The 26,964-nt window shown below is 51.9% G+C and overlaps 1 protein-coding gene and 1 long non-coding RNA gene across 4 annotated transcripts in view; one reads left to right on the top strand and one right to left on the bottom strand.

Annotated features, from left to right (window-relative positions):
• Positions 1–15,718, top strand: part of CRTAC1 (cartilage acidic protein 1) — a 153,651-nt gene extending 137,933 nt beyond the window's left edge. For 2 of the 3 annotated variants that reach the window (XM_021074418.1, XM_021074419.1), the window contains exons 12-15: positions 10,932–11,077; positions 12,137–12,179; positions 14,422–14,565; positions 15,011–15,718. In XM_021074418.1, coding sequence (XP_020930077.1) covers positions 10,932–11,077; positions 12,137–12,179; positions 14,422–14,565; positions 15,011–15,129 — 452 coding nt within the window. In that variant the 3' untranslated portion in view covers positions 15,130–15,718. The remainder of the gene's footprint in view (positions 1–10,931; positions 11,078–12,136; positions 12,180–14,421; positions 14,566–15,010) is intronic. The other variant, XM_021074420.1, reaches the window with a different exon arrangement.
• Positions 835–8,682, bottom strand: LOC102159656. Its single transcript, XR_309569.3, has 3 exons — positions 7,521–8,682; positions 3,105–3,278; positions 835–1,214 (listed from the first exon to the last, which is right to left on the bottom strand). It is a non-coding gene; the product is annotated as an uncharacterized LOC102159656 (long non-coding RNA).

The raw sequence follows: 26,964 nt of genomic DNA, 5'->3' as shown, positions 1-26,964 counted from the left end.
CAGCGGCTTTCCAGGCCTCTTAGACATTGGTTCGGTGATTAAAGTGTCTCATCAAACCTCGTGCCTTCTTGGCTTCTAGACTTGAGAAAAGCACGCATTCTCAGCAGGAGCGATAGCATCCCCAAGAGGGTAAAAACTGGTTCTTGGCTGGGGCAGGGGAATTGAAAGAAATCCTACTCTTTTATGTATATGTATTATTATATATATGAATGAATATTATAGATGTACATTTTATATATGTATACATATGTATAAAACATAAACTGATATACTGTACACCTGTAGTATTAATAAGGTGTAACTATACAACTATTAGAACAGCTAAAGTGAAAAAGAATGACAATACTAAATGCTGGTAAGGATGTAGAGAAACTGGATTTCTCATTCACTGTTGGTACAGCTACCCTGGACAATAGTTTGACAGTTTCTTTCAAAGACAAAAAAACTAAACTATAAAACAGCTACAAGCCCCAGCCGTTGTACTCCTGGGCATTTATCCTAGATGAATGTTCATATAAAAATCTATAGATAATTGTTCATAGCAGCTTTGTCTGTAATAGCCCAAATTGGAAATGACCTTGAGTCCTTCCATAGTTGAATGGGTCAACACATTATGGTCCATCCACACCGTGGAATATTACTCAGCAGTAAAAATGAATGAACTGTTTTTTGGGGTTTTGGTGGGGGTTTTTTTTGTTTTTTTTTTTTTTTTTTTTTGCTTTTTAAGGCTGCACCTGTGTCATGTGGAAGTTCCCAGGCTAGGGGTCAAATTGGAGCTGTAGCTGCCGGCCACAGCCACAGCCATAGCAACACAGGATCCGCCCTACACCACAGCTTATAGCAACATTGGATCCTTAACCCACTGAGAGAGGCCAGGGATCGAACCTACGTCCTCATGGATGCTAGTCAGATTCATTAACCACTGAGCCACAACAGGAACTCCAAAAGGACTCTTGATACACACAGCAACTTGGATAGCTCTCACGGGCATTATGGTGGGTAAAAAAAAAACAGTCTCAAAAAGTCACATATTGTTGATTCCATGTATAGAATGTTCTTAAAATGACAAAATTATAGAGATGGAAAATAGATGGTTGCTGGAGGTTAGAAATGGTGAAAAGGAGAGAGGTGGGAATAACTCTAAAGGGATAGCCCCAGGGAGGTCTTTGTGGTGATGGAGCAGTTCTGTTCATTATGGTGGTGGCTGCAGGAATCTGCAGATGATAAAACAACAGAGAACTTAGACACACACTGTACCAAGGTCAATTTCCTGGTTTTGATATTGTATTACAGTTAAGTAAGGTGTAACCATTTGGGGGAAACTGGATGAAAGGTATACAAGACCCCTCTGTGCTCTCTTTGCAACTTCCTGTGAATCAATAATTCTTTCAAAATAAAACTTTTTTTTTTTTTTTGGTCTTTTTAGGGCTGCACCCGTAGCACATGGAGGTTCCCAGCCTAGGGGTTTAATCAGAGCCGCAGCCACAGCCACAGCCACGCAGGATCCAAGCCATGTCAGCAACCTACACCACAGCTCATGGCAATGTTGGATCCTTAACCCACCGAGCAAGGCCAGGGATCAAACCCACATCCTCATGGATGCCAGTCGGGTTTGCTAACCACTGAGCCACTACGGGAACTTCCAAAATAAAGCTTTTTTTAAAAAAGACACTGAGGGTGGGAATTAGAGGAAAAAACTCTTAAAAGCCTTGTTAGGGAGGAAGTGGAGTAATGGAAAAAATGTTGAGAAACACTGCAAGTGGTGAGAGGGGCAAGAGAGTCTTTACTAAAACCCAATGGTTAAGAAAACATTTGAGTCAAATATACCTAGGTTCAAAATCAGTCACTCTCCCCCATGTGTTAGCACCTCATGAGTTGATACAATGTTAATATAAAAAGAGTAGGCCGAGTTCCCATGGTGTGCTGCAGAAACGAATCCGACTAGGAACCATGAGGTTGCAGGTTCGATCCCTGGCCTCGCTCAGTGGGTTAAGGATCCGGCGTTGCCGTGAGCTGTGGTGTAGGTCTCAGACTCAGCTCGGAGCTGGTGTTGCTGTGGCTCTGGTGTACGCCGGCAGCAACAACTCTGATTAGACCCCTAGCCTGGAACTTCCATATGCCGCTAGTGCGGCTCTAAAAAGCAAAAAAAAAAAAAAAAAAAAAAAAGGTAGACAATATGGTCTCTAAGTAACAAATATATATGTGTATACGTTAATACGAAAAACCAAAAGAAAATCTGAAAAGTATAAACAGTGTCCTCTCTGAGTGGCTGGATCAGTATCATTCCAGGTGTGGTGACACTTTTCTTATTTCATTTCATCCTCATGGAAAACTGAGTATCAGAACAATTAAGAAAGCCTCCCCAGGTCCCGTGCTAGGTAAGTGGCAGAGCTGGGATGCAAATCCAGACCTGCCTGTGGATGTGATTTTTATTTTCTTCCATATTGGGTGTGTGTGAGTGTTTTCCAATTTTTATAGGCAACACATAATATTTATATAGTCTGAAAAAGAAGCATAAATATTTAGGGCACCCAAGGCCGGCTTATCTGAGCGTGTTCTCAGGCTATTTCACCCTGGGTGGGTTGGCCCGCAGTTGGAAGTCTGTCACTTTTAAGGCAGCCGTTTGCTAGGCTGGCCCTAAAAGTACAAGATGACTTTGAAATACGTGGCCCTCGCTTGCAAAATAGCAGTAGCCAACTGTAAACTAAGCACTTAGTCTCTGCCCCTCAGTGGGCAAAGTGTTTTGCTCAAGACACCTCATCCCAACCTCACCACAACAGGATGCATTAGGAATCATAACCCCCATTCTGCAGGTCAGGAAACTGAGGCTGAGTTAAGTAACCTGCCCGGAATCACCCCTCCAGAAAGTAGGAAGGGCTGGGTTTGGACCCCAGCTTCTTGAACACACAGTCTGAATTCGTAACCACGGTGACTGACTGCTGGCCTTCCCATAGCTGCTCTGTGTGCAGCCAGCCAACGTCCTCCTGCTCTGCCTCTTTCTTAACTGGACATCCATGACCCCACAGTTACCAGCTGACCCAAGTGAGACCACCCACACCGGGATGACTGCCATGGTATCGTGGGCAGGATGCTTATCCACGTACCTGGCTTGGATATCAGCTCCATTGTACAGATGTGGAAATGGAGGCTCACAAAGCCATCAGCAGTGAGACCAGGACTGGGGCCGGGTTCTCCTTCCCCATCCCATGGCTGCCTCTGCTATTTTGAAATGTGTGTTTGGAGTCTTCTTGGGTCTCTTCTCTGGCCAGTATCTGCCCCTGCCAAGAGAACAGATCTGCTTCTTCAGCTGGGCAGCCACAGCAGAGCCATTGGGGGAGATTATGGTGGTACAAGAGCCTCTGTCCCTCTTCCTGACTGTCCGCCTCCCCGCTGCTCAGGATTTTGGAGGCTGCACCAGCCTGGGATCCCTCCTGACTGCCAATCCTTGCTGTTTTGCAAAGCCTGGGGATTTGTTCTGGCTCTGAATGCTGGTTCAAACTGTGCCACGGGTCCCCCGCAGCCTCCTCTCTGTTGCCACATCCCCTCCCAGAAAGGTACAGAAGGAAGGTGACGCTTGGGGACCGGCCCCTGCAGGTCAGTCTTGGGCCTGGCAGTGAGATTCCCTGAGGCCACTTAGCAGGCAGTGGGGCAGCAGGTGGACAGGCAAGAGGCAGGAGGCCTCCATCCCTGCAGCTCCAAGGCCCCACCATCCGGAAGGATCTACCAGAGCACAGGCCCTCCTGACTGATGGAGGGGCCAGCAAGGAGGCAGAAAGAGAGGGAGCTGATGGGAAGGCCAGATGGAAAATGGAAAAAGCAAGAACAATGGGGAGACCGAGACGGGGCCCAGGGGAGACCAAGAGACACAGAGAGACGTGGCAGAGACAAATGAAATACAGAAATTCTCCCTGCCCTCCAGGCTCAGTCCCATGAAAGAGACAGATGGACGCTGGAGCCCTCATGCAAACAGACTTGCCATCAGATGTGCCATCGCACTGGCCCAGTGGCTCTGAGAGCACTAAGGCAGGAAAATTTCACCCCCATCTGGGCAGTTTTTTCAAGGAAGTGAGCCTCGAACTAGGTCTAGGAGGATGGTAGGAATTTGGAAGGTGTGGTGGGGGCCGGAGGAGAGCACCCAGGGGCCGGGCTGGCTTGAACAAAGGCCGGAGCTGGGGGTGTTCGCCATGTCCATAGAACGAAAGGTCTGGTGGGAACGGAGCCGGGAAGGGAGCCCAGGGGCACCCAGAGCCAGGCTGAGAGGGCGGGCTAAACAGAGGGGGTTGCAGAGCCCGGAAAGCCAAAGCCAGGCTTCACTGTGGGAGGGCAGGGCTGCGAATGTGCCCAGGAGCCACTCACAGGGTCGGTGTCCTGGCACCAGGAGCCCTGCAGGGAAAGCAGGATTTGCAATTGTTTTTATTTTTTATTTATTTTTTTATTTTTAGGGCCGCACCCGTGGCATATGGAGGTTCCCAGGCTAGGGATCTAATCGGAGCTACACCTGCTGGCCTATACCACAGCCACAGTAACACAGGATCTGAGCTTCATCTGCGACCTACACCACAGCTCACAGCAAGGCTGGATCCTTAACCCACCAAGCGAGGCCAGGGATGGAACCCACAACCTCACGGTTCCTAGTTGGATTTGCCTCCGCTGCACCACGATGGGAACTCCTTGCAATTTTTTTTGTTTGTTTGTTTTTAGAAGACTTTATTTATTTATTTATTTTTTTTTTTGCTGACTGTAAGAATAATATATATTGGTTATAGACAAACTAGAAAACATAGCATCATAAAAAAAGAAAGTAAAAATAACCCATAATCGCACGACTATGTTGAGAATATTAAGCAAAAAAGAAAACTTTCGGAGTTCCCATTGTGGCTCAGTGGTTAACGAACCCGATTAGTACCCATGAGGATGTGGGTTCGCTCCCTGGCCTTGCTCAGTGGGTTTAAGGATCTGGCGTTGCTGTGAGCTGTGCTGTAGGTTGAAGACACGGCTCAGATCCTGTGTGGCTGTGGCTGTGGCCAGCAGCTACAGCTCCGATTCGACTCTTAGCCTGGGAACCTCCATATGCCACAGTTGCGGCCCTAAAAAACAAAAAAGACCCCCCCAAATTTTTCTCCTTTCACCCCCCCGCAGTATCATTTGCCTACTTACTTACTGAGCACCTACTATATGCCAAGCACTAACCCTTGCCATGGGCGACTTTAGATTCTAGTGGATGGAGGAGTAGCCTATAGTACCTAATCAACATAATGAGGAGAGGAGATGCGTATATGAGATGTTAGACAATGTTAAGTGTTGTGACAAAAAGAATATGCATGACAAGGTGAGGGGAATAGAAAGGTAGGTAAGGACTACACTGAACCTGGGTGGGCTGTTCCCAGTTCCATGCTTTTTGATGTGATTTTATTCCATGCAAAATACACGAGAGCATGTTTATAGACAAATATGCCATAGAATTTTTTTTTTAACAGAAATGATTACACTCTCCCTATTATTGCCCAAACCTCTTTTTTTTCATTCTTACCCGTATATCCTGGACTTCATTCCAGGTCCATGCATGTCTCTTTTGTTTTCCTTTCGAGTGGCACACTGTTTCACTGTGTGGCTGCATTCATAATTTATTTAGCAGGTCCCCTATCGACAGACAGTTCAAAGGTTTCCAGTCCTGAGCCGTGTGTTTTGTGGTGGTTGGGGTGAGAAGGAGCGTGTACAGAACAGGACTATAGAAAGGGCTGCCCTGACTGAGCGCGTGGACGTGTGGCTCCAGGCTGTGCGGGAAGGGCAGAGGGCTGCAGGAAGCCCGCTTTCCAACGCTCCTGCTCAGCCCCTCTGACCCTGCTCCTTCCTCTCTCCGGGAACCACCCCCGCCCAGCCTCCTCCTGACTTTGCAGCAAGGTGTGCTGGGAGGCTTGGCTAGTCCGCAGACCTGCGTGGGTGCCCACGTGCACCTCTCAGAAGACAGTGCCCACCCCCACCCCCACCCCTGCACGTCCTTTCCCCACGCATCTGGGCAGCTCCTCACTCACTGGCTGGAGGATGAACACCTCCTGGGGCTGCAGGCCTTTGCCCGGTCAGTGGGGAGCTGTGGGCAGAGGACTCAGCTTTCTCAGACCTCACGTGCCCTCCTGGACTGCATCGCATCACCTAATAAAAACTCAGGGACCTTGCTATGTTTTATGTTCTGGGGGTTCCCAGAGGTTGTGTACAGCGCTCTCAGCTTCATCCTATAGAACCGTCCCACGCAGCCCTGCTCAGGGGGAGCCCCTGGCGGAGTTCTGCCGTCCTTCTCCACCCTACCCTGGCCTCTCCCTGCTCCTCCTGGTGCAGATGGCCCGCCGGGCTCAAAAATAAGCCCGGGTAGTTCCCATCGTGGCTCACTGGTTAACGAATCTGACTAGGAACCAAGAGGTTGTGGGTTCGATCTGCCCTTGCTCCGTGGGTTAAGGATCCGGCGTTGCCGTGAGCTGTGGTTTAGGTTGCAGACCCAACTCGAATCCCGCGTTGCTGTGGCTCTGGCCTAGGCCGGCAGCTACAGCTCCGATTTGACTCCTAGCCTGGGAACCTCCATGTGCTGCAGGAGCGGCCCTAGAAAAGGCAAAAAGACAAAAAAAATAATAATAATAATAATAAATAAGCGTTTCTGCTCACAGCCCTTGTTGGGTGCCACGCTGCACCCTGGCTGCTCTGAACCAACATCCCAGCCCTGCACAGCCATCCCTGCTTATCCCCCCCGGGGCTCTCCAGTTCCTGGCTGGCAGAGGGCTAACCAGCTCTACCAAACCCAGGAAATGAAAACAAGTGCCAGTTCTCTCCTTGCCTCGCCAGCGCCCACTAGGGGGCTCCCCACTGGGCCAGTCCTCCCCAGGCTTGGAAGGCACCCCCATCCCCTACACATACACACCCTGCCTTCCTTTCAGCCGATTGTTTCCAAGTGACTCAGAGCTGCCTCCAAGCCGGCTGGTGCTCATTTAGGGAGGGAAAATTCGGTGGCCCACATAGAAATTGCTTTATTAAAGTGCAAAAATATTCCACCAACTGTATTCCCACCATCTGTTGTGCTTGTAATTCTTCTGAAAAGCGCAATTCTCTGTGCCTCTGTGGCCTTTGTCCTTTAAAAGCTGCCAGAGGCGACTCCCTCCTGCTTTTAATGGGGCCTCCTCTGTTCACGACCCAGCTCCTCAACACCCAGGCCCCAGCAGTCTGGCAAGCTTAAAGGCCACCCTTGTGTGATGTCTGGGGGCTGGGCCCCCTCGTTTGTGCTGCTGCTTCAAAACCTGAGATTTCTGGGGCAGGGGGAACAGCCGGGCCTGGGGGCAGGAGCCCAGATTCCAGTCCTAGCTCAGACACCTGCAAGTCACTGCACCCTGCCATCCTCGGTGTCTGCATCTGGAGAGTGGGTATAAACTCTCCCTCTCGGAGTAAATGGGAAGATTTAAGTCAGCCACACCTGTGAAGGCTCCAGTGTCCTTCCCCCCGTCTCTCCTCGCACCCACCTCACCTGACACACGTACTCACCCTCTGCTTCGACAGCTTTGAACTTCTCCCTGATCTTCAACATACTCGCCCTTTTCATGCCCCTGTACCTTTGCCCACATGCTGTAGCCTCAGCCTGGAATGCTTCTTCCTTCTCTTCTCCGCCTCACAAGCTGTTATTCCTGCAACAAGCCATGAAATGACTTTTAACACCCACCCCTCTCACCAAGTGGTACCAACGCTATGGGTGGGCTTTCCCAGTTTATTACAGCATAATCACTATGTTCATTGCCCCACGGGGCTGAGCTCCTCCCGGATGGGGCCTGGGTCCGTCGCCTTCCTGCTAAATCCCAGAGATCCCTGCATGATGCTTGGCCCGGGGGCGGACTGGGCAGTAGAACAGAGGTTTAGCAGATACAGGCTTTGGGATCAGACATTCCCGTCCGGGTAACTGAGTAATTCCCTTCACCTCTCCAAATCTCATCCCCCTCAACTCTAAAACAGAAATGATCAAATGAGTACCTTCTCGTGGAGATGCTGTGTGATCCAAGGCAGTCACACCGAGAACCACCTGGCACAGTTTGGGGTGCACACTCTCTAGTGTCATTGCCAACAAGTGGAAAGCCCTTTGTGAACCACAGGGTGTGCCCGCCCCCCAGCCCCCAGCTTAGAAATGATGAGGATAGGAGCCCTGCGGGTGACCCTCAGCCAGGACAGGGCTCACATTCCAAGAAAGAAGACCGGTCTTTCTTTGATGGGCTAGAACTCCCACTTTCCAGATGAGGAAACTGAGGCCCCGAGAGGGTCCCCCAAGGTGGCAAAATAATCAGTGGCAAAGGAGATGTGTTCCCCGTGGCTGACTTACCTCTGAGCCCCTGCCCCTCCTCCCTGGGTTGGGAGGAAGGCAGGAAGCAAGATTCAGATGCAGGATGTAAATTTGTGTGTGTCTATGAATATTCGGCAACTCTTTTGAGTTATTTGTGGCACTTCTGTCAGGCTGGAAAATGTATTCATGTAGCCGGTCTGTTGGCTTAGGTGAGAAACATTTGCTTTTCTTTGTCTCCATTTTTTAAAATGGAAAAATGTTTACTTTTTATATCTGCCACTTAATTTGGGTGCTGAAGACCCTAAAAATGCCCATCTTTTGAACTTCAAGAGGCTGTTTCAAAACAGAAGTGCAGGCAGTGGACAAGCCCCAATCCTATTTTCATCCCCTTCGCCAACATGAATTCTTGTGGAAGGAGGAAGCGGGGGAGTAGGGGTTTATATGAAATGTTTTCTGGCTTAATAAAGCCAACTCCAGAACCAGTAAGCCTGGTCTGAAAGGGGGAGTCTCTGTGGGAAGAGAAGCTGTACCACATGGGGCGGGGGGCGGGGGGTGCTGCTCTGCCGTGCCCATGCCCACGCAGGCAGAGGCTGCCCGAGGCTGGAACGCTACCATGAGGTGGCTCTGGAGACCTTGGGTCGCAGGGAGCAAAAGGGGACCAAACACAGGCAGGCTCAGGAAGCGGATGATGTGGCTCTCAAGGTGACCTTCCTCCGGAAGCCCCAGACTGACGTGTTGGGACTCGGGGAGAGAGATGCAGCTGGGTCCTTCCACGCCGTGCTGTCTCAGCTCCCACCTCAGAGCGGACCTCGGCCCAGAGGCATCTGCACAGAGATTGCCCTCCAAGTTTGGACGTGGCTTCCATGCTTTTCTGAAATAGGAGAACCCCTTTTGTACATGAAAATCTTCCACAGACTACCCGCGGCCCCCACGGTAGCAACCATTGTAAAAGGCACTGGTGGACGGGAGGGATCAAAAGCTGCGATGAATTCGACAGCATTCGAATTTTAGTTTCCCTTGTTTCCTGGCAATGTCTAGATACAGGAAAGGGGAAAGTAGCACCTGCGTGTGGGTGACATCATTTATTCAGCCCACGAATGATGCTTGCGGGGGAGTGTCTGGATCTATGGACCCCTAAGCACCGAGCCATATCTGGCCAGCCCTGGGAGGGGACAAAGTGGGGCCTGCCCCCTCCCTCCTACCTGGGCTAAGCACTGCCCTCTCTCCCAGGTGCCTGACCAGAGAAGGGCCTCTCCCTGCAGGTGAGGCCCAGCCCCCACCTCCTCCCCACCCCGATCCATCACCATTAGCCTGACCTTGTCTCGGTGACGGGCCTGATGCCTTAAGCAGGGAGCCGGGGCCGCTTTGACAATGCCTAAACACCTGACAAATCTTTCCAGCCTGCTCTCTGCCAATGATGCAACACACTGCTTTAAAGGATGTGTGGCTGGATTCCCTGTGAATATTCTCTGAGCTTCACCACCGGTAGTTTTTGGAAACATCTCAGCTTTGCAGAATGATCTTCCTCCTGTGCCCTCTGCCTTCCTGGTCTTTGTCCCCTCAGCTTTTATTTAGAGCTTGGCTCAAATCCCTCTCCCCAAGAGCCCTTCCCCCAATAGAAAAGGCCCCAGCCAACTCTTACTTCCTCTCTGCCCATCACCCTGTCTTTGTTTTCTTCATAGAGATTGTCAGTATTTATTTGTTCATCTGTGTGCCTGTGTATCCCCACTAGAGGGGAAGCTCCCTGAAAATAGGGACATTCCCTGTGACGGCCCCAGCAGACTATAAATATTGATGTAAACACAAAGACCAAAAAAATGTGACGTGCCCGAGATTACACAGCCGGGCAGAGGTAAAGGTCTCCCACGTGCCCATCCCCCACCATGTCCTTCCCGACATGCTAGATACGTGGCACCGCCAAGATTTGAACCCGGGGAGTTCCCACTGTGTCTCAGCGAGTTAAGGACCTGACTAGGATCCGTGAGGATGCAGGTTCAATCCCTGGCCTCGTTCAGTGGGTTAAGGATCTGAGCCGTGAGCTGTGGTGTAGGTCACAGATGTAGCTCATATCCTGTGTTGCTGTGGCTGTGGTGTAGGCCGGCAGCTACAGCTCCGATTCAACCCCTAGCCTGGGACCTTCCGTATGCTACAGGTGGGGCCCTAAAAAAGAAAAACAAGAAAAAGGAAAAAGAAAAAGACTGGAACCCAGGACTTCAAAGTCAACCTGTTGATCACCAGGCTTTACCTTCTTCCCTAGAACAGCCTCCTGTTTGTTGACCTAACCATGAGAATGTAAGTTCTAGAACCGTGCTGTCCAGTACGGTAGCCACTAGCCACGTGTGGCCATTTAAATGTAAATTAGTGAAAATTAAACAGAATTTAAAATTCAGGTCCTTATCACGCCCATCCCACTGCAGGTGCTCGGCGGCCACATGGCCATCATTGTAGAGGTCCTCTTGGGCGGCATTGTTCTCGTCTGCCTGGTTCACACTTTCTCCAGCACTTAGAACGGTGTTCAGTTCATATTTTTTATTAGGGGAATGAATAAATGAATGACGATACTTTTGCTGAGAGTCCCTCCCTGTCCCCCTCCTCTGTGACTGACCCTTTTTCCTTCCATCCTACAGGGAAGGATGAAGCCAGCAGCGTGGAGGTGACATGGCCAGATGGCAAGATGGCAAGCCGGAATGTGGCCAGTGGGGAGATGAACTCTGTGCTGGAGATTCCCTATCCCCGGGATGAGGACAAAGTTCAGGACCCGGCCCCACTGGAGGTGAGCTAAGGCGTCTGGGCCTCAGAAAAAGACCAGAAAAGCAGGCCCCACCCACAACCCCCTGGGCTGAAGCTGGAGTCCCAGGACTCTGCAGACTTTGTTTCTAGAAATAATGGAAATCTTCTTAGCAAAGGGTGGGCTTCATAATGATTCCTCCATTTGTAGTTTGCACACCAGTATCACACCCACATCTCTTCCGCTACTCACAGAAATCCTGGGGTATTGAAGCACAAGTATCTTTGTGCCCATTCTACAGAAGAGGAAAACTGAGACCTAGAAAGAGAACCTATTAAAACTGCACAGCCAGTTGTAAACAGAGTTAAGAACTAGCCCCGGGTCATTCCTGGTTCTTTCCAAGGCTCTGACAAAGCCTCCTGCTGCTTCTAAGGGTGGGGCAGGGCTTCTGGGGGCTCTGGGAGGAAGAGCTCTGGGCCACTCTGGAAAGGACCAGGCCCTTGCGAATAAGAGGAAGGCTTCTGGGGAGCTCACAAAAAGCAGGGAAACCTCGGGGTGAGTAGGAACCAGGCGCTCAAGGACCTTTGTCATTAGTGCTCTGGCTCAGGGGCAGGGGCATCCTTCTTCCCCAGTAACCCTCATCAGCATCCCATCATTTGCCATTTCCAGCAGTTGACATTTTCTGTCTCCGGAGGGGAACCTGGCTTGCAGGCACCCATCCCTATGAGTGGGGAAGATTCTCAGAGAAGAGGGTGCAGAGAGTGAGCATCCACAGCAAAAAGTATCTCCACTCCTCTTTACACTTGGCCTTCCAGAGACCCGACCTCGGTCTCAGGGCGATGCCACAGGAGGGATGTCCCAGCGCAGGCATGTGGCTCCCATGCGAAGCGAATGAGCAAGAGCTTGCACTGGATCTGCTCTTGGCCTTCCCCCCAGTCTCCAGTTCTCAGTGCAGGGGAGTCCTGGCAGGGAGGGGCTCTCCCAGGCTCGGCGCTAAGAGCACCCCTCATTCTGGGGTCAGGGTGACAGCTGCTCTGCAGCTGTGAGGACCTGGGATGGGATCTTCTCAACTCACTATTGCCTCCGCTTCTGCTTGCCTTGCAGTGCGGCCAAGGATTCTCCCAGCAAGAAAATGGCCATTGCATGGGTAAGTTGTTTGCAGGTACCAGGGGACAGGGTAGAGGCCAAAATCTTGCTGGGGAATGTCAGTCTAGGCCCCAACAAGGCTTGGGTTGCAGACAAGGGGCTGCTTGTCCCTGGGGCTCCAGATGCCAAGATAACCGCCATGTGACTCAGCAAAGCAGGAGTGATGGTAGCGACCAGCAGGCTGAATCACTGCAGCTCTGGGGATTGGCAGTGCTTCCTGCCATGGATACAGAGAGAAGGAGCCTGGGGAGGAGATGCACAGCCACCTGGCCGGTGCTCGCAGTGAGGCCTGGTCCAGCGGCCAGGGTGCCCAGAGCAGGGACACATTCTCCACCCAGCAAGGAGCAAGCAAGGGAGCTGTGGGGAGGAAGGGTGGGCACGGCCAGGGGTCTTTGGAGCCAACCAGGGTGTGGGTGTGGTCACAGCACAGAAGGGAGATCGCAGCCTTGTGCAGTACTGGGGGGCAGGTAACTGCAGCCCTGCCAGGCTCTCTGAGGCAGCTTTGTGAGGGTCCAGTGACCTTCTAAAAGTCCCCTGAAGGCCTGGAATGGCTAAGGGGCAGCTTGGAGGCTCAGCCCTGGGAAGACCTTCCACCCAATGTCTCCCATTCCGATGACCAACACTGAGGGGTCAGGCCAAAGGTTCTACCTGCCTTTATTGTGTATATTTTATTTATTTTTATTTTTTGTTTTTTAGGGCCGCACCCATAGCATACGGAGGTTCCCAGGCTAGGGGTCTAATTGGAGCTACAGCTGCCAGCCTACACCACAGCCACAGCAATGTGGGGTCTGAGCCACATCTGCAACCTACACCACAGCTCACGGCAACGCCGGGTCCTAAACCCACTGGGCAAGGCCAGGGATCAAACCCGAAACCTCATGGTTCCTAGTTGGGTTCGTTTCCACTGCGGCACAACGGGAACTCCTCCACCTGCCTTTAGATGCTCAGGCAGCCCTCCTCCCGAGTCCCCTTGGCAGATGCTCATCAGCCCGTGCCACTGGGTTTGCTACTGAGATGCAGTTGTGAACAAGACAGACACAGTCCTTACCCTTGTGGATCTTAGAGCCAGTGGGAGGGGCACCTGAGTAAACAGCGATGACCACACGGCAGGAGCAGGGCTGGGGTGGGGTGGGGGGGCTGCTGTGGGAACACACAGGTGGGGCCCTCGAGCAGTCTAGGGAGGGGCCGAGAAAGTGTCCCAGAGAAAGTAAGGTCTAAGTTGAGAGCTGAGGGGTGATGAGGAGTTCACGAGGCAGAGCGGGAAAGTGTTCTGACGAAAGGTGCTGCATGGGCGCAGGACCACAGGTGGGAACTGGAGGAGGCTGGCTGAAAGGGTGGCTTGTGGAGGAAATCAGTCCCCTCCGCTCTTCCTGCCCCCACATGGCCACTCTAAACAGACGGTGCACATGCACAGAGATTCTAGCCTCTCCCCTGGGTGCTGGGAAGACCCTATGTGTTCCCCAGGGCAGCCACCTCTTCCTTTCATCACCCAGCAGACATCTGTGTGCCTCTGATGTGCTGGGGGTGCAAGCCAAGCACCTGCCCTGGAGGGGCATTCGTTCTAGTCGGAGAGACAGACCACAAACATGTGACCCAAAAGCTGGATGAAATAAGTTAAGAACCCTATAAGCAGTGTGGGGGAGGGGTGAGCCAGGAGGCCAGGCAGGAGGCAGCTGCAGAGATCCAGACAAGAGCTGCTGGTGGCAGAGGAGTGAAAAGGAGGTGGACAGATGAAAGTGGTCCCGTGGGGGCAGAACTGACAGGGTAAAGAGCACCGAGGAATCGGGGATCATTCCGATGTCGGCTCGTGCAGCCGAGTGGCTGATGGTGGCGTTGATTGAGCTGGGGAAGATGGGAATGGTAGGGGCAGAAGAGGCTTGAGCGCTAGGGGAAATCTGGAGTTCCATTTGGACCTAGCGAGTTTGAGATGCCTGGTAGACAGAGTGACATGTCTGGAGCCCCAGGGAGAGTTGTGGCTGGAGATGGGCGGTCTAGAATGATTCCTGTGTGAAGGGACCACCTAGAGAGAGTGTGAGAGAAGAGAAGACCCCGGGACTGAGCCTGGGCGCCCCCCTGAGGTCAAGGTCAAGTACAGGAGGAGCCCGCCAAGGGGACCAAAGTGAGCAAGTCATGGCCCAGAGAGAAGGGACATGCCCCAGGTCATCACGGGGTTGGGTCGGGGGAGGGCAAGGACCTGCCACCCACACCCCGCCGGTGAGTGACTGACTCCCCTCACCTTTCAGACACCAACGAATGCATCCAGTTCCCATTCGTGTGTCCTCGAGACAAGCCCGTGTGTGTCAACACATACGGAAGCTACAGGTGCCGGACCAACAAGAGGTGCAGTCGGGGCTACGAGCCCAACGAGGACGGCACGGCCTGTGTGGGTAAGTGTGGCCCGGCCACGGTCCAGGAGCAGAGGGAAGAGGCCTTCCACAGGGAGCTCTGGAAGGCCCCCGGTCAAGGTCCCCAGCCCCTGCCTCCCCCCTGGCTGGCCGGAGTCTCCTGAGACCCCCTTTCGGTCTCCAGGGAAGAAGCCCCACCACTTCTGCTATCATCCGAAGGGCCCCTGGGGTGCAGTGTCCTGGTCAGAGGCTATCGCTCTTCTTGTTTCTCCCCTTCTCACGTTTCCTAAAACTAGCATTCCTGCCTGAAGGTCAGCCCATCTTTCCCTACCCGGGATCTAGACTAGCTTCCCCTATGCATCTTGGTCTGCATTTCTGAAACGGTATTTGTCTTCTTCCTCCCAAACACTTCCCCCGACCCCCACCCCACCCCCATCCCCTTTCTCTTTTTCCCATTTTCTGCCTCTCTGCCCCATCCTTTTCGCAGCTCAAGTGGCCTTTTTAGGTGGGTATCCTTCTGCCGCCTTTAGAATCTCTGAGCCTCTTTCTCGGGCCTCATCTCTTTCTCTAGGCCTTGGACTTTGCCTTCAGTTATATGCACTTTAAATTCCATCAATAAAGGAAAAACAAAACAAAACTAACAACCTTTGTGGAAAACTAAATCTCTCCCGCTGCCTGTCTCTCTCTCTCTCCACACCCAGTAGACTCTGCTGTGTGCTCCCTCTGAATGGACAGCAGGGGTGGCCATCTTTGAAAAGGGAAGTTTGGGAGATACTGATATTCGTGTGATCTTAGTTGTTTGTGAAGCCTTTCTTTGCATGTTTTCTGAGAACATGTTTTTTACCCCATCCAGCCTCCCTCACTCCTTCAGAAGAATCAAGATAGTCCTGTCTTTTCTGTATCCTCCAGTGTCACGAGCGTCTTATTTTGCCCTTAACAAAGATGGCTCCCAGGTGGTTGCTTGCTCAGTTGATTCAATAATGTGTCACGTGCCTGCTGGTTTGGCCTGTGCTGTTTCTGCTCTGCGGGTCCTGGCAGCCCGAGGTAGAGAAAGCCATATTTGGGGTTGGGGGTGATGACGGGAGGGGAAAAGTGTGGCCCTTTGGGACTCTTGATAAAAATGTTAAAGCTTGAACCTGCTAAGTCTTCCAGCCTCTTTCTGGAGAAATTATGCCAATAAACTCTCTGCTGGCTATTAGTGTCTAGCTGGTGAAAAAAAAAAAAATGTGTCGGAGGCAAGAAGAGGTGGTTGGAATGCTGAATTAGCAGCCGCCCTTTTGTCTCGTGGCCCTTGGAAAGCAACTCATGAGTCAGAGAAAGCGGGCATGAGCAATGGTTGGTTATGTGCATCAGTGTTCACCTGTAGGGCACTGGGATTTGGACCAGGCGAGGGATGTGGGATGAGCAAGGGATATGCATGGAGGGAGTACCCTGGGGAAGTCACTTTTCCACTCCGGCCTCAGTTGCTCTAATCTAAATGATAGGAAAACTGGGCTGGTGTATCCCTAAGAGCCCATTCCTTTCTAAGATCTTTTAATATATAGCTGTACCTAGGCACGTCCAAGCGTGTCCGGTGACCCTGATTTCTGGAAAGAACTTACAATTTGGTCTCCTCTGCAATGTGCTTGGAAACCTGGAAGCCTCCCCTTTAGGAATGAGGCAACACCTTAGAATCCTTTTCATGACCAGCTTCTGTAAAGAAGGTGTGTTATCCATCACAGATCCGTCCTTCCTGGGGGAAGAAAGGCCCCCCAAGATATAAAATCACACTTAAGACCACACCAAGCCTTTTGAAAACATATTTAACCAAAAAACCCTACCACTGTCTGCTATAATAATAATAATACACCTCATCAGTCTCAAAATATCAATTCCTCTTAGCTAGTGCTGTTTTTAACACTCAGAACAGGAGCTTCAATGAAAAGTCTTAAAATAAAAACAGCTACAGGAACAGCATGCATGCGCTTAAACTCACTCCCCTTCTGGGAAGCCCACTCCTGTGTGTTGACATGGAATCAAAGATCTGAACAGGCCCCAGAGATGAGACGCGGATAGACACAGTGGTCTGCCCAAAGTCACGAGCTAGCTGGTCCCTGAGCCAAGGCCAGAGCCCTCTCCCAGCACCCCGTCTTGTCAGGGGGTAACAGACAGCACTGTCACTGTTCAGACTATTCCCTAGTCATTCTGGAAGATGCTGCCTCTTTAGAAATGAACACGTGGCTCTCAGAGAGTGAGATAAGTAAGACCCAAAACGCACAGAGGCGATGGTTCCAGATGCACTGGTAAATAACCAGATAACGGTGTCCACTGAGGGCTGCACACGCAGCACAAGAAATGAGGGACAAGACAGCTAGTGTGACAGGCCTGACAGGGACATCAGGAGATCCGAGGTGATAGCAAACTTATAAGGGGAGGCCTTATAAGGAATAACTCTGAATCCCTGCACATTGAGCTTCTTATAACAGGGTATCTGTGACTTTACCCTACTTGGTGCGTGGGGCCGGATGAGTTACAAAGAGGAGTTCAGAAGTCCCCGCAGGTGCTAAGAGCACAACTACTATATCCTGACTGCAGGGTAAGAAGACTTTCCATTAAATCCATCCTCCCTTCTCCACTTCCTTCCTTCCTCCCTCCCTCCCTCCCTCTTTCTCTCTCTCTCCTTCTTTCTTTCAGCACTATTGGTTGAGCTCCTATTTTGTGCCAGGCTCTGGGCATACAATGGTAAATGGAAGTGACATTGTTACTGGCCCCATTTTGCCTTCCTCCAGCCAGATAGAAGAGCCCAGTGCCTGGCATAGGCCTCGGGGAAGCTTTCTAAACAGTCTAGCTAGGAATTCCCATTGTGGCACAGCAGAAACAAATCCAACTAGGAACCATGAGGTTGCAGGTTCAATCCCTGGCCTTGCTCAGTGGGTTAAGGATCTGGTGTTGCCGTGAGCTGTGGTGTAGGTCACAGATGCGGCTCGGATCTGACGTTGCTGTGGCTGTGGCGTAGGCTGGCGGCTACAGCTCCAATTGGACCCCTAGGCTGGGAACTTCCACATGCTGCTGGTGCAGCCCTAAATAGACAAAAAAAAAAAAAAAAAAAAAAGAATAAATAAAAAGTCTAGCTAAATTCTTAAATTGCTATCTCAGAAAGCTAGCTCTCTGCATTCATTCATACATTTATTCAACAAGCATTTGTGGAGAGGCTCCCAGGTGACAAGCACTAGGCCCCTCCCATGAGGGGGGTCAGGTCCCCCAAATGCTTGTGGCGGAAGAAATATGAGGTTAAGGGACTAAACCAACTCAACATTATCTGCCCCCCAATAACACGAGTTCCCCAGGGGGCCAGGAGTCCTGGCTTTCCAAGCCAAGTGACTCGGTCCAGTGCGCTTACTAGTCTGTGCTGAACCAGCCACAGATGGTGGGCACAGAGCCACACCCAAGCTAGCTAGGCTCAGGGTCCCGTCCTTCTCTTTCTAATACTTCCCCTTCTCTGACGCCCTGGGGGCCTGAACCCTTGCCTTTCTCTTCTAAGCACAGACAATTCAGTTTTTGTCTGTGTGTGTCTACTAACCCCACTCAGGCTCCTGACATCTTTGTGGGCTTCTGCTGGATTTGAGTTTGTAGCAGAAATAGCAAACGCCTTCAGGGGTTGACAAATAATGGAATGGGCTAGAAGGTATTAGGCAAAAAGAGGAGCTGGAGCCGCTGAAGGGGGCAGAGCAGGAAGATGGGCCAGCATTGCCCGAACTTCCCGTTTTTCAAGAAAAGCAAAATAATAAGAATAATAAGAATAATAATACCCGTTTCACTCTGCCCAAGGATGCTCCTCCCAGGAGTGTACCCGTTAAAATGGCAATAAGAGCCTACATTTAGTGAGCTCGGCATGTCTGGAGTCAGACCTAAACTCTTTACGAGAATTCAACTTGTTGAATCCTTTCAGCAATCCCAAGAGGAAAGTGCTGCGATTATCCTAGTTTTACAGAGATGCTCAGTGCTGTGTCTGGGCCATGCGGCTGGGACCTGGGCCAGGCCGAGGCGGGGCTCCATCCGGGCAGTCTGGCCCCCTGCTGTGTTCTTCCTTCCCAGTTCCTTGGGGCAGGTGGACTGGTTACACAGAAGCCACCACCTCCCATGCTGCCCAGCATCAAGCAGTGGGTTGGGAAAGAAGAAGTGGAGTCCTTGGAGGGCCCCAGATCTGAGACGGGGTCCCCACAGTCACATTCAAGCTGCAAGAAGAGGTGGCGGCACCTGCGTTGAGTCCCCTCCTGGGGCCAGCTGGGCCCCCCTCCGCAGACACGGACATGGGAACCACACGTGGGCCTCTTCAGCGTCTCCTCTGCCGCCAGCCCTGCTCTGGGGAGGTGCCATTCTGAGGGCCAGGAGTTTGATTATGTGTCACTCTGGCTGCTATGGCCCCCTCCCAGGGTCTGGGCGTCACATCCTGACCAGCGCCCGCCACTGGACTGTGGCTCAAGCAGGGATTCCACTCCCGCCTCCAAACAGGGCCACTGGTCATCATTTCAGAGCCGCATGGAGACAGGAGGACGAACGCTTCATTTTCTCAGGGAGTCAGCTGGTTTCTTCCAGCAAATTCCAGAATGACACCCCCACCCAGACTCTCCACCCAGGAGGCAACCCCTTCGCTCCCTCCCAGGTCAGCCATCATCTCTCTCCTTCAGTCTGAACCAGACCCCAGACACCTCCTGTCAGGGGCTGATGTTGCGTCTCCTTACAACAGGCACATCCTAAGAGGAAGAAGGAAGGCGCGCGTGCAGGGCCTGGTTATCTCCACAGATAATGCCAACCCTTTCCTCAGCACTTGTCCTCGGAAGGAACCGCTGTTGAACAGCAAAGCGGTCAAAGGCTAGGCCCTCAGAGAACAATGAGAAGCAAGAAGAAAAAAGCCTCCTCGGGGAAGGGAGCTAACATTTACAGAATGCCTGCCAAGCGCCAAGAACTTTTCATCAGTGTCTCCATTAATCCCCACGCCCATCCTGTGGGATACACGCTCTTAGTCTAGTTATGACCAAAGCAACTGAGGCTCAGAAAGAGTAAGCGTCCCAAGGTCACATAACTAGTTAAGTAACTGACCCCTGGGCAAATGAGTGAACCATGTATCACTCGGCATACACTGAGTGGACACCTACTATGCGCTGGGTATTGTTCCAGTGGCTTGGGAGGTACATCTGTGAACATCACTGGCAAAGATTCCTGAAAGCTCTGGTGACATATGGCAGGCACTAAACAGCATAATAGTAACGTGTGTGGTATTTTAGAAGTAAGTGCTATCGGGGGAACAGGGAGCAGCATTAAGACAGACGGGGAGGGCTGAGATAGAGGCAGAATTCCATTCTAAAGAGGGTGGCTCGGGATGGGCATCCGAAGTAGGTGAACTGTTTTGGGTTTTTTTTTTTTGAGCCTCAGTTTTCTCATCTGTAAAATGGGGATAATACCTCCCACATAAAGTTATTGCATTAAGCAAGAGAAAATAAAACACTTGAGGAGCTCCCGTTATAGCTCAGCCACCCTACACACTGTCCCTGAGGATACTGGTTCAATCCCTGGCCTTGCTCAGTGGGTTAAGGATCCCTCATTGCCATGCGCTGTAGTGCACATTGCAGACGTGGCTCAGATCTGGTGTCATGGTGGCCGTGTGGTAGGCTGGCAGCTGCAGCTCGGCTTTGACCCCTAGCCTGGGGACCTCGATATGCCGCGAGTGCAGCCCTAAAAAGAAAAATAAATAAACAAAACATTTGGCACGAGGCCTGGTACCTAGTAAGTCCCCAATAAATCAGAAATGTTTCCAGTATTACTATATAACAGAGTTCAGGATGGAGCCTGGATCTATTCAAGGCCAAAGCTCATGCGGCTCCCAGCACAGCGAGCCATGGCCCCGGTCACTGGAAGCCTGCAGGGTAAGCGATTTGGAGGCCATTGGCCACCCACAATGAGCTGATCGCTTTGGAGGGAAGAGATCTCAGGACTGAAAATGGCCATGAGGAGCAGAGCAAATCGTCGCGGGGCTGGGCTGTGCCGAGGTGTTCAGCTTAGTTCCCACGCGGTGCCCTTCCCCAAAAGCATCATCATAAACTACAGTAAACCCGGCAGGGAGGGCATGGCACTGACCAGGCTGCACAGAACAGGGGTCACCAGGAACTAGCAAACTGGTCTGAGATTCAGCCCTCCACCATCACAGAATCCTAGATCACAAAAGCCAGAGGCAGCAGAGGCATCATGAGTCCTGCCTGGCCTTCTCAAGTGTGGAAACTGAGGCCCCAAAAGGCACCGTGACTTTCCCGAGGATCACAGCCTAGCTGGGAATCTAACTCCCGCCTGGGGCTCCCTGCTTCCTTTTGCCTCCTTCTCCAGAAAACTCAGAATTTCAGAAGTACAGTCGTATCCACCATTCAAGAAATATGGGGGTGGGGGATGGGCAGGGCGGTGCTGGTCCTTTCTGTCATGCTGGCACAGAATCAGAATCAGGAGCAGTGCCCGCCAAGTGAATCCAGGCTCCGTGCTTGGACCCCGGGCCACAGCCAGGAGGAGAGATCCGAGGGGGGCGTCCAGGTCGCCGATGAGAGGAGGGAGATGGCGGACTGCGTTGGGAGCATAGGGCATGAGCATGGAGCCAGGAGAATCTCTGTCACCCCTTCCCAGGAACCTCTGCCTAGAATCTCATGACCCCTGCCTGCCTGCCTGCCTGGCTTCTGGAGAGGCCCAGAAGAATTCCTGTGAAGGTAGATGCACATGCAGAGCAGCCATGAAGGGTTTATCCCCAGAATCATTTAATGCACCCTCCCCCGCAAAGATCTCAGAGCTGACTCTCCTCCCCCTGCCCCAACCTGGGTGCAGAGCTCCAGGGGAAGGAGTAAAGCAGTCACACTGCTCGCAGGGGCCCTGGCAAAGGAACTAGCTTAGGCTGAAGGAGAAGGCAAGCCCCACATACACCTTCTCTGCACTTTCTGGCCCCCAGGCTCAAGCTGTCTAGGCCCTGAAGGCAGACACAGAGAGGACAGAGGGAAAAGGAAGCCGGGGGTCTCAAAGCCTCGCCCAGCGCAAAAGGTATCTCGTGTGCCAAAGGCCGCATTCTTTCTTAGAGAGCCAATCCCCAAATCCTGCTGCCCGCCCTTCCTCCTTCCTTTCTTCCATCTTCCCTTAAAATTCTCTCTTCACCCTGAGATTCTGGGAGCAGATGGACTCAGGCTTGAATTCCAGGCACCCCACCCAAGCACCCTGACAGTGGCCTTGGACAAGCACTTTCTTGCACCTCCCTGAGACTAGGTTGCTTCTTCCACTGAAAACAGAGGCATGGCAGCCTCCGAGAGCTTTTGTGAACTTTCGTCAAAAGGGAGCATGTAAGGCGCTCAGCACAGTGCCCAGATTGATCAAATGCAGATATAATTATGAAATCTGTTCCAGGCCCTTTAACCTCCTGCTTTCACTTCCAGCAGTGCCTGATTTTACAATAATCCATAAGTCATTAACTGGGACGATGTTAGACCTATAAGAATCCTTCCCAAGGAGACACAATCATCACTCACAGTTATAAATGCCAAGTTCATTTGGGGACCGGGTTACACAGCATCTTCCCTTTGAAGAGCTCTGGCCCTGTATTTAGATCTGCACTGGGGAGCACAGGGCCGATCGGTACCCATCCATTCACCTGCCTCTCCATGGTCTGCTAGCATCCATCTCAAGCCAGGCAGCCCTCTCCCTCACCTCTGATCCATCAGTCATCTCCCTATATACCTCTTCTCTGTATCCATCTGCTTGTCCGTCCATTCGTCCATCCATCCCCTCATTCACCCTCTAGGCCCCAGAGCCAGACTTTCCAGGCAAAGCACTCAGCCCCGCAAGGATTTAGCCACTTCAATATAATGGTGCCCAGGAGCACCAGGCAGGGGCTGAGTGGGGTCAGGATGAACGCTTCCTCCCCTCCGCCCCGGGCCGGGCACTTGGGATGGGGGTGGGAGGGGCAGAAATGAGTAAGATGAGATCCCTGACCCCCAAGAGTTTGCTGAGGACCTGGAGCTGGAAGGAGAAGGCCATCGCCACACACAAGGTCTCGTAAGCTGTGTATAACGTTTCCCTTTCCGGGGCCTTGCTCGGCACTGCTCTCAGGTGGTAGCTGGTCCCCAATCACTTTTCCATTACAAAATCGATACCTTGAAATTACTCCAAAATAACTAGTCCCTTCGTGCCCCTGCAAATCTAATTTTTCTGTGTCTGCATTTGCCCACGTGCTTCTCTCTGAGTCCCGGAATCTGTCTTCATGAGTCAATCCAGGCAGAACGGGGCTCTTGGCCTGCCCGTGACACACCGTGGCAGAACGAGAGGGGGATCCGGGGTCAGAGACTGAGGTTCAAGCCCTCGCTCTGACACCAACTCGCCGTGGGGGCTCGTGAAGCTGCCTCACCACCTAGTTACCTCGTCTATGAAATGAAAACTCAAATATAACCACCCACCAGAGTGTTCGAGAACAAAACGGAACAATAAAGGACGGAATTCCTGGCAAATATCAGGGAATGGGTGAACCCTTGGATTTTCTTTGTTCTCTGCAAGAATCTGAAACCTGGCTATGCATGTACCTCGTGACGCCACGGTATGAGGCGGTCCTAGGGTAACTTCAACAATAATATACTGGAGAAAGATGATCACTTACAAAGATACCCTCTTGCAAATGGCAAGCTGAGACTCGGTGCGGATAAGTGATTGACGGGGTCCAAGAAGCCACGCAGCCCTCTGACTCCCCCATCCTCTGCCACCTCCTCCCTCATCCCTACCGAAACCTCGAGTCCCCGTGCTGCTCCGGGGATCTAAGTTCTGCTGTCCAGCCGATGCTGAAATGACAGGCCCTTTAAACGGCCTCTTAGAGGAAGAGCTGTGAGCACAGCACGGTCTGCCCACAGCATGGTCTGCCCTCAGCGCCGCCAGGAGAATAAACCCTCCCAGAGTCGCCCGAGAAGGGTCCTGTGGAAACCTCGGAAGACCGGACTCTGAACGGAGGGAGGGGACGCCTATTTCATGCCAGGCACATTCGCAGCCAGTTTCTCACTGGCTCCTCGAAACCAGTTGTTCTTAACCTTTTGGGGGGTCATATACCCCTCTGAGAATCTTCTGAAAGCTGAGGATTCTCTTCCCCAGTTAAAGGTACATCATTCTGCATTCAAGGGCAGGCGGTCAAGCTTTAGAGCTCCTGGCATAAACCTGGGCCGTTTTAAGATTTTCTTAGGTACTAGGGACCTTTCTGTTTTAAAAGCCCCACTCTTCATCATATCAAATATTTCCACGTACATCCACAGCCCGTACTAAATCACACACACACACACACACACACACACACACACACACACACACGCGAATTGAGTTAAATTGCAGTTGACTGTTAACGTTAGATTTTGTAGATATGTAATAAAACATTAATTTCAGTTTTGTGCTTTCTTTTCCTGTTTTGGAGCCAATAAACTTTCTGGGTGAGTTTTGTTGAACCATATCATACATGCAGAAAATATGCAGAACCTAAGAGTCTAGCTCAGTGCAGTCTCAAAGTGAGCACACCTGTGTACCTGCTGGAGCAGCAGATCCTCAGGGGTGCCCAGAAGACCCCGGGCCCCATTCCACTCTATGCGCCTGCCCTCCACCCCCAGGCACCCACTCTCTAGACTGCTAACACCGTGGATGGGTTTATAAGTAGAATCATAAAGTTCATACTCCTCTTGTGTGCGGCTGCCTTTGTGGAACCAATAACCGTTTCATTCAGGCCTCCCATTTTCAGAGGCCTGTGAAAAGCTCATAGGCTCTAGGTATCATCAAAACCCATGGTTCTCAACCTTGCCATCACACTAGAATCTCCAGGGGAACTTTTAAAACTCCCGATGCCCAGGCTGTACCCCAGAACAATGAAATCAGAATCCCTGGGGATAAGACCAGGCATCAGCAGTTTTTCTTGCCCCCCCCCCAGGGGACTTCAGTGATGACAAAGGATGAGAAGCACTGGTCTGGGCAATTCAGTAAAGCATTAGTATCCCCATTTTACAGCCGGGGAAACTGAGGCTCCAGGGCTCCACCATGCACTACTGTCATAAAGCCAGAGCGCCAATTCAGATCTGACTTGGGGTGATCTTTGCATTGCTTTCATCCACGGTGAACAATAAAGCCAAAGCCATGTGTGAGTGCCTCCCTCCAGACTCCTCACTCGAAGTCCTTCCAGAAATGTGGAGAAGGGAGATGGGGTTTCCCAGGCTGAGAGAGCCCCCTAGGAGAATGGCAGCATTTCAGGAACTGGCCGTAGGAAGTCACCAATAACTAGATTCCATCTTTCCCCTGTGCCTCTGAAAGCAGATGGCCAGGGCTGCTGGTTTGGGGGTCATGGAGAATCTTCCCAGCAGCTGAGATGTTCTGGCTCAGGTTGCTTTGATTTAGGGGTGCAGTGCAAGATTCCACCGCTCGATGGCGCCACGAGCTTCAATAAACCGTGTGGTTTTCATACAACCCCTGCCTTTGGCCTAAGGAAGCCAGAAAAGGGAATCAGGAGGCAGTGATGGGGGAGCAGCAGCACAGAGCTGCCTAGGGGTTCCTCTGCTCTCCATGGCCTGATGGGGCCTGTCCCTTCCTGGCAAGAAGGCGGCAGGGAGGCTGCCACCAGACCCAGGGGAGAAGCCACTTCCCCCATAACTGAGCCAGCAGAGGAAAGCCAGACAGAGAAGCCATGCCTCAGCTGGCTTCTCCCCACAAATGCCCTTCACTAGGCTGCCCCTTGGTGGGCCCCACACACACTGCCGGCCTGGCACACCCATGAGGAGCTCAACCACCCACACTCCCGTGATGCCCCGGGCTTGGAGGTGCCAGCCCTCCCTCAGAGTCCAGGCGCAGCTCCAAGTCCTTCCCTCGGAATCTGCCAAATCCTCACCCTAGGAGGGCTGAGGGGTCTCTGAAGCTGGTATCATTTTCCACACAGTTTGGAGTCAGACTGACTGGATTCAAAGCCAAGCTCTGCCACTTTCTAGTTGTATAACTTTGGGCAGGTTACTTAATTTCTGTGAGCCTCAGGCTCCTCATCTGGAAAGCAGGAATAAGAAGTCCATACCATAGGAGTTCCCGTCGTGGCGCAGTGGTTAATGAATCTGACTAGGAACCATGAGGTTGCGGGTTCGATCCTTGGCCTTGCTCAGCGGGGTAAGGATCTGGCATTGCCGTGAGCTGTGGTGTAGGTCACAGACGCAGCTCAGATCCCTTGTTGCTGTGGCTCTGGCATAGGCTGGTGGCCGCAGCTCCAATTAGACCCCTAGCCTGGGAACCTCCATATGCCGCGGGAAGCGGCCCTAGAAAAGGCAAAAAAACAAACAAACAAAAAAAAAGTCCATACCATAGAGCGTTGTTGTGAGGTTTGAATAATGAATTATGTAGAATCTTAGCCTAGTGCCTGGCATATAGTCAGTGCTAAATAAATGTTAGCTACTACCGTTTTTGTATTATTACTACGAATACTAACATTGCAAACAGGACAGTCAGAATGAACCTAGCTACATGTTAAAGGGCAGCTTCCACTGTGACAGCCACCCCCCCAACCCCACCCCAGGTTTGAGCAGAGGCGGCAGGTCTAGCTGCCCCTTAGGAGTTGAAAGTACAAGCAGGGTGGCCACCCCAGAGTTTCATTCAGAGAGAATCCCCTAAACTCCCAGCAGAGGTGGAGCCACTGTCCCCACAGTCTGGTGGGACACTTTCTTGGCCCACGGACCTGCGTGTGTGACCTTGCCCACCCCACAGCCTCAGGTAACTTCCACTTGGGTGTCATCTCCATGGTGTCAGAGTGAGCACTGGGTCCGGAGATCGTGGTTCTAAATCTGGCACTATCATCAGCCAGCTGTGTGACCTGGGGCAAGTCACTCACCCTCTCTGGGCCTCTGTCCTGCCTCGTTTAGATGATCTTTAAATCCCCTCCCACGCCTATGCCATAGGGTTTAAGCAATGTATCAGGTGCACAGTAGTGCTCATTAAATGTTGGTTATAAAATCCAAGACACAACCCTGCTAGGTTCCAACAGCCATATACTTTAAGACAGAGTGACCTGTGTGATCCAACACCTAACAGGGCCCAACCCAGGGTAAGAGCTCCAGAAATGGGTATTTATCTAATTAATTCATGACTTACTTTTGCCCCGGCTTTCAATCCAACCTGCCCCCCCAACCCCACCTAAGGCTCCACGGGTTGCATAAAGGCTCCAGATTAAAGATGCAAAGTGTCTGCCTCCCCACTAGACTACAAGCTCCAAGAAGCTCCAAGAAGACAGGGTCTGTCCTGCTCGTATCAGGGTGCTGCCTCTCCAGGAACAGGCTGAGCCCCACCCCCTCAGTGTGAGGTGGGTGGACCACCGAGCATCCCCTCACTGTGATGCTGGTGCAGAGACCTGGACCCCTGTCGCCTTGGGGGAGAGAAGCAGCACCGAGCCTCAAA

Source organism: Sus scrofa, chromosome 14 (assembly GCF_000003025.6).
Source record: "Sus scrofa isolate TJ Tabasco breed Duroc chromosome 14, Sscrofa11.1, whole genome shotgun sequence".
NCBI lineage: Eukaryota > Metazoa > Chordata > Mammalia > Artiodactyla > Suidae > Sus > Sus scrofa.
The sequence above is the reverse complement of the archived record's forward strand: the minus strand, read 5'-3'. Positions and strand labels throughout refer to the sequence as shown.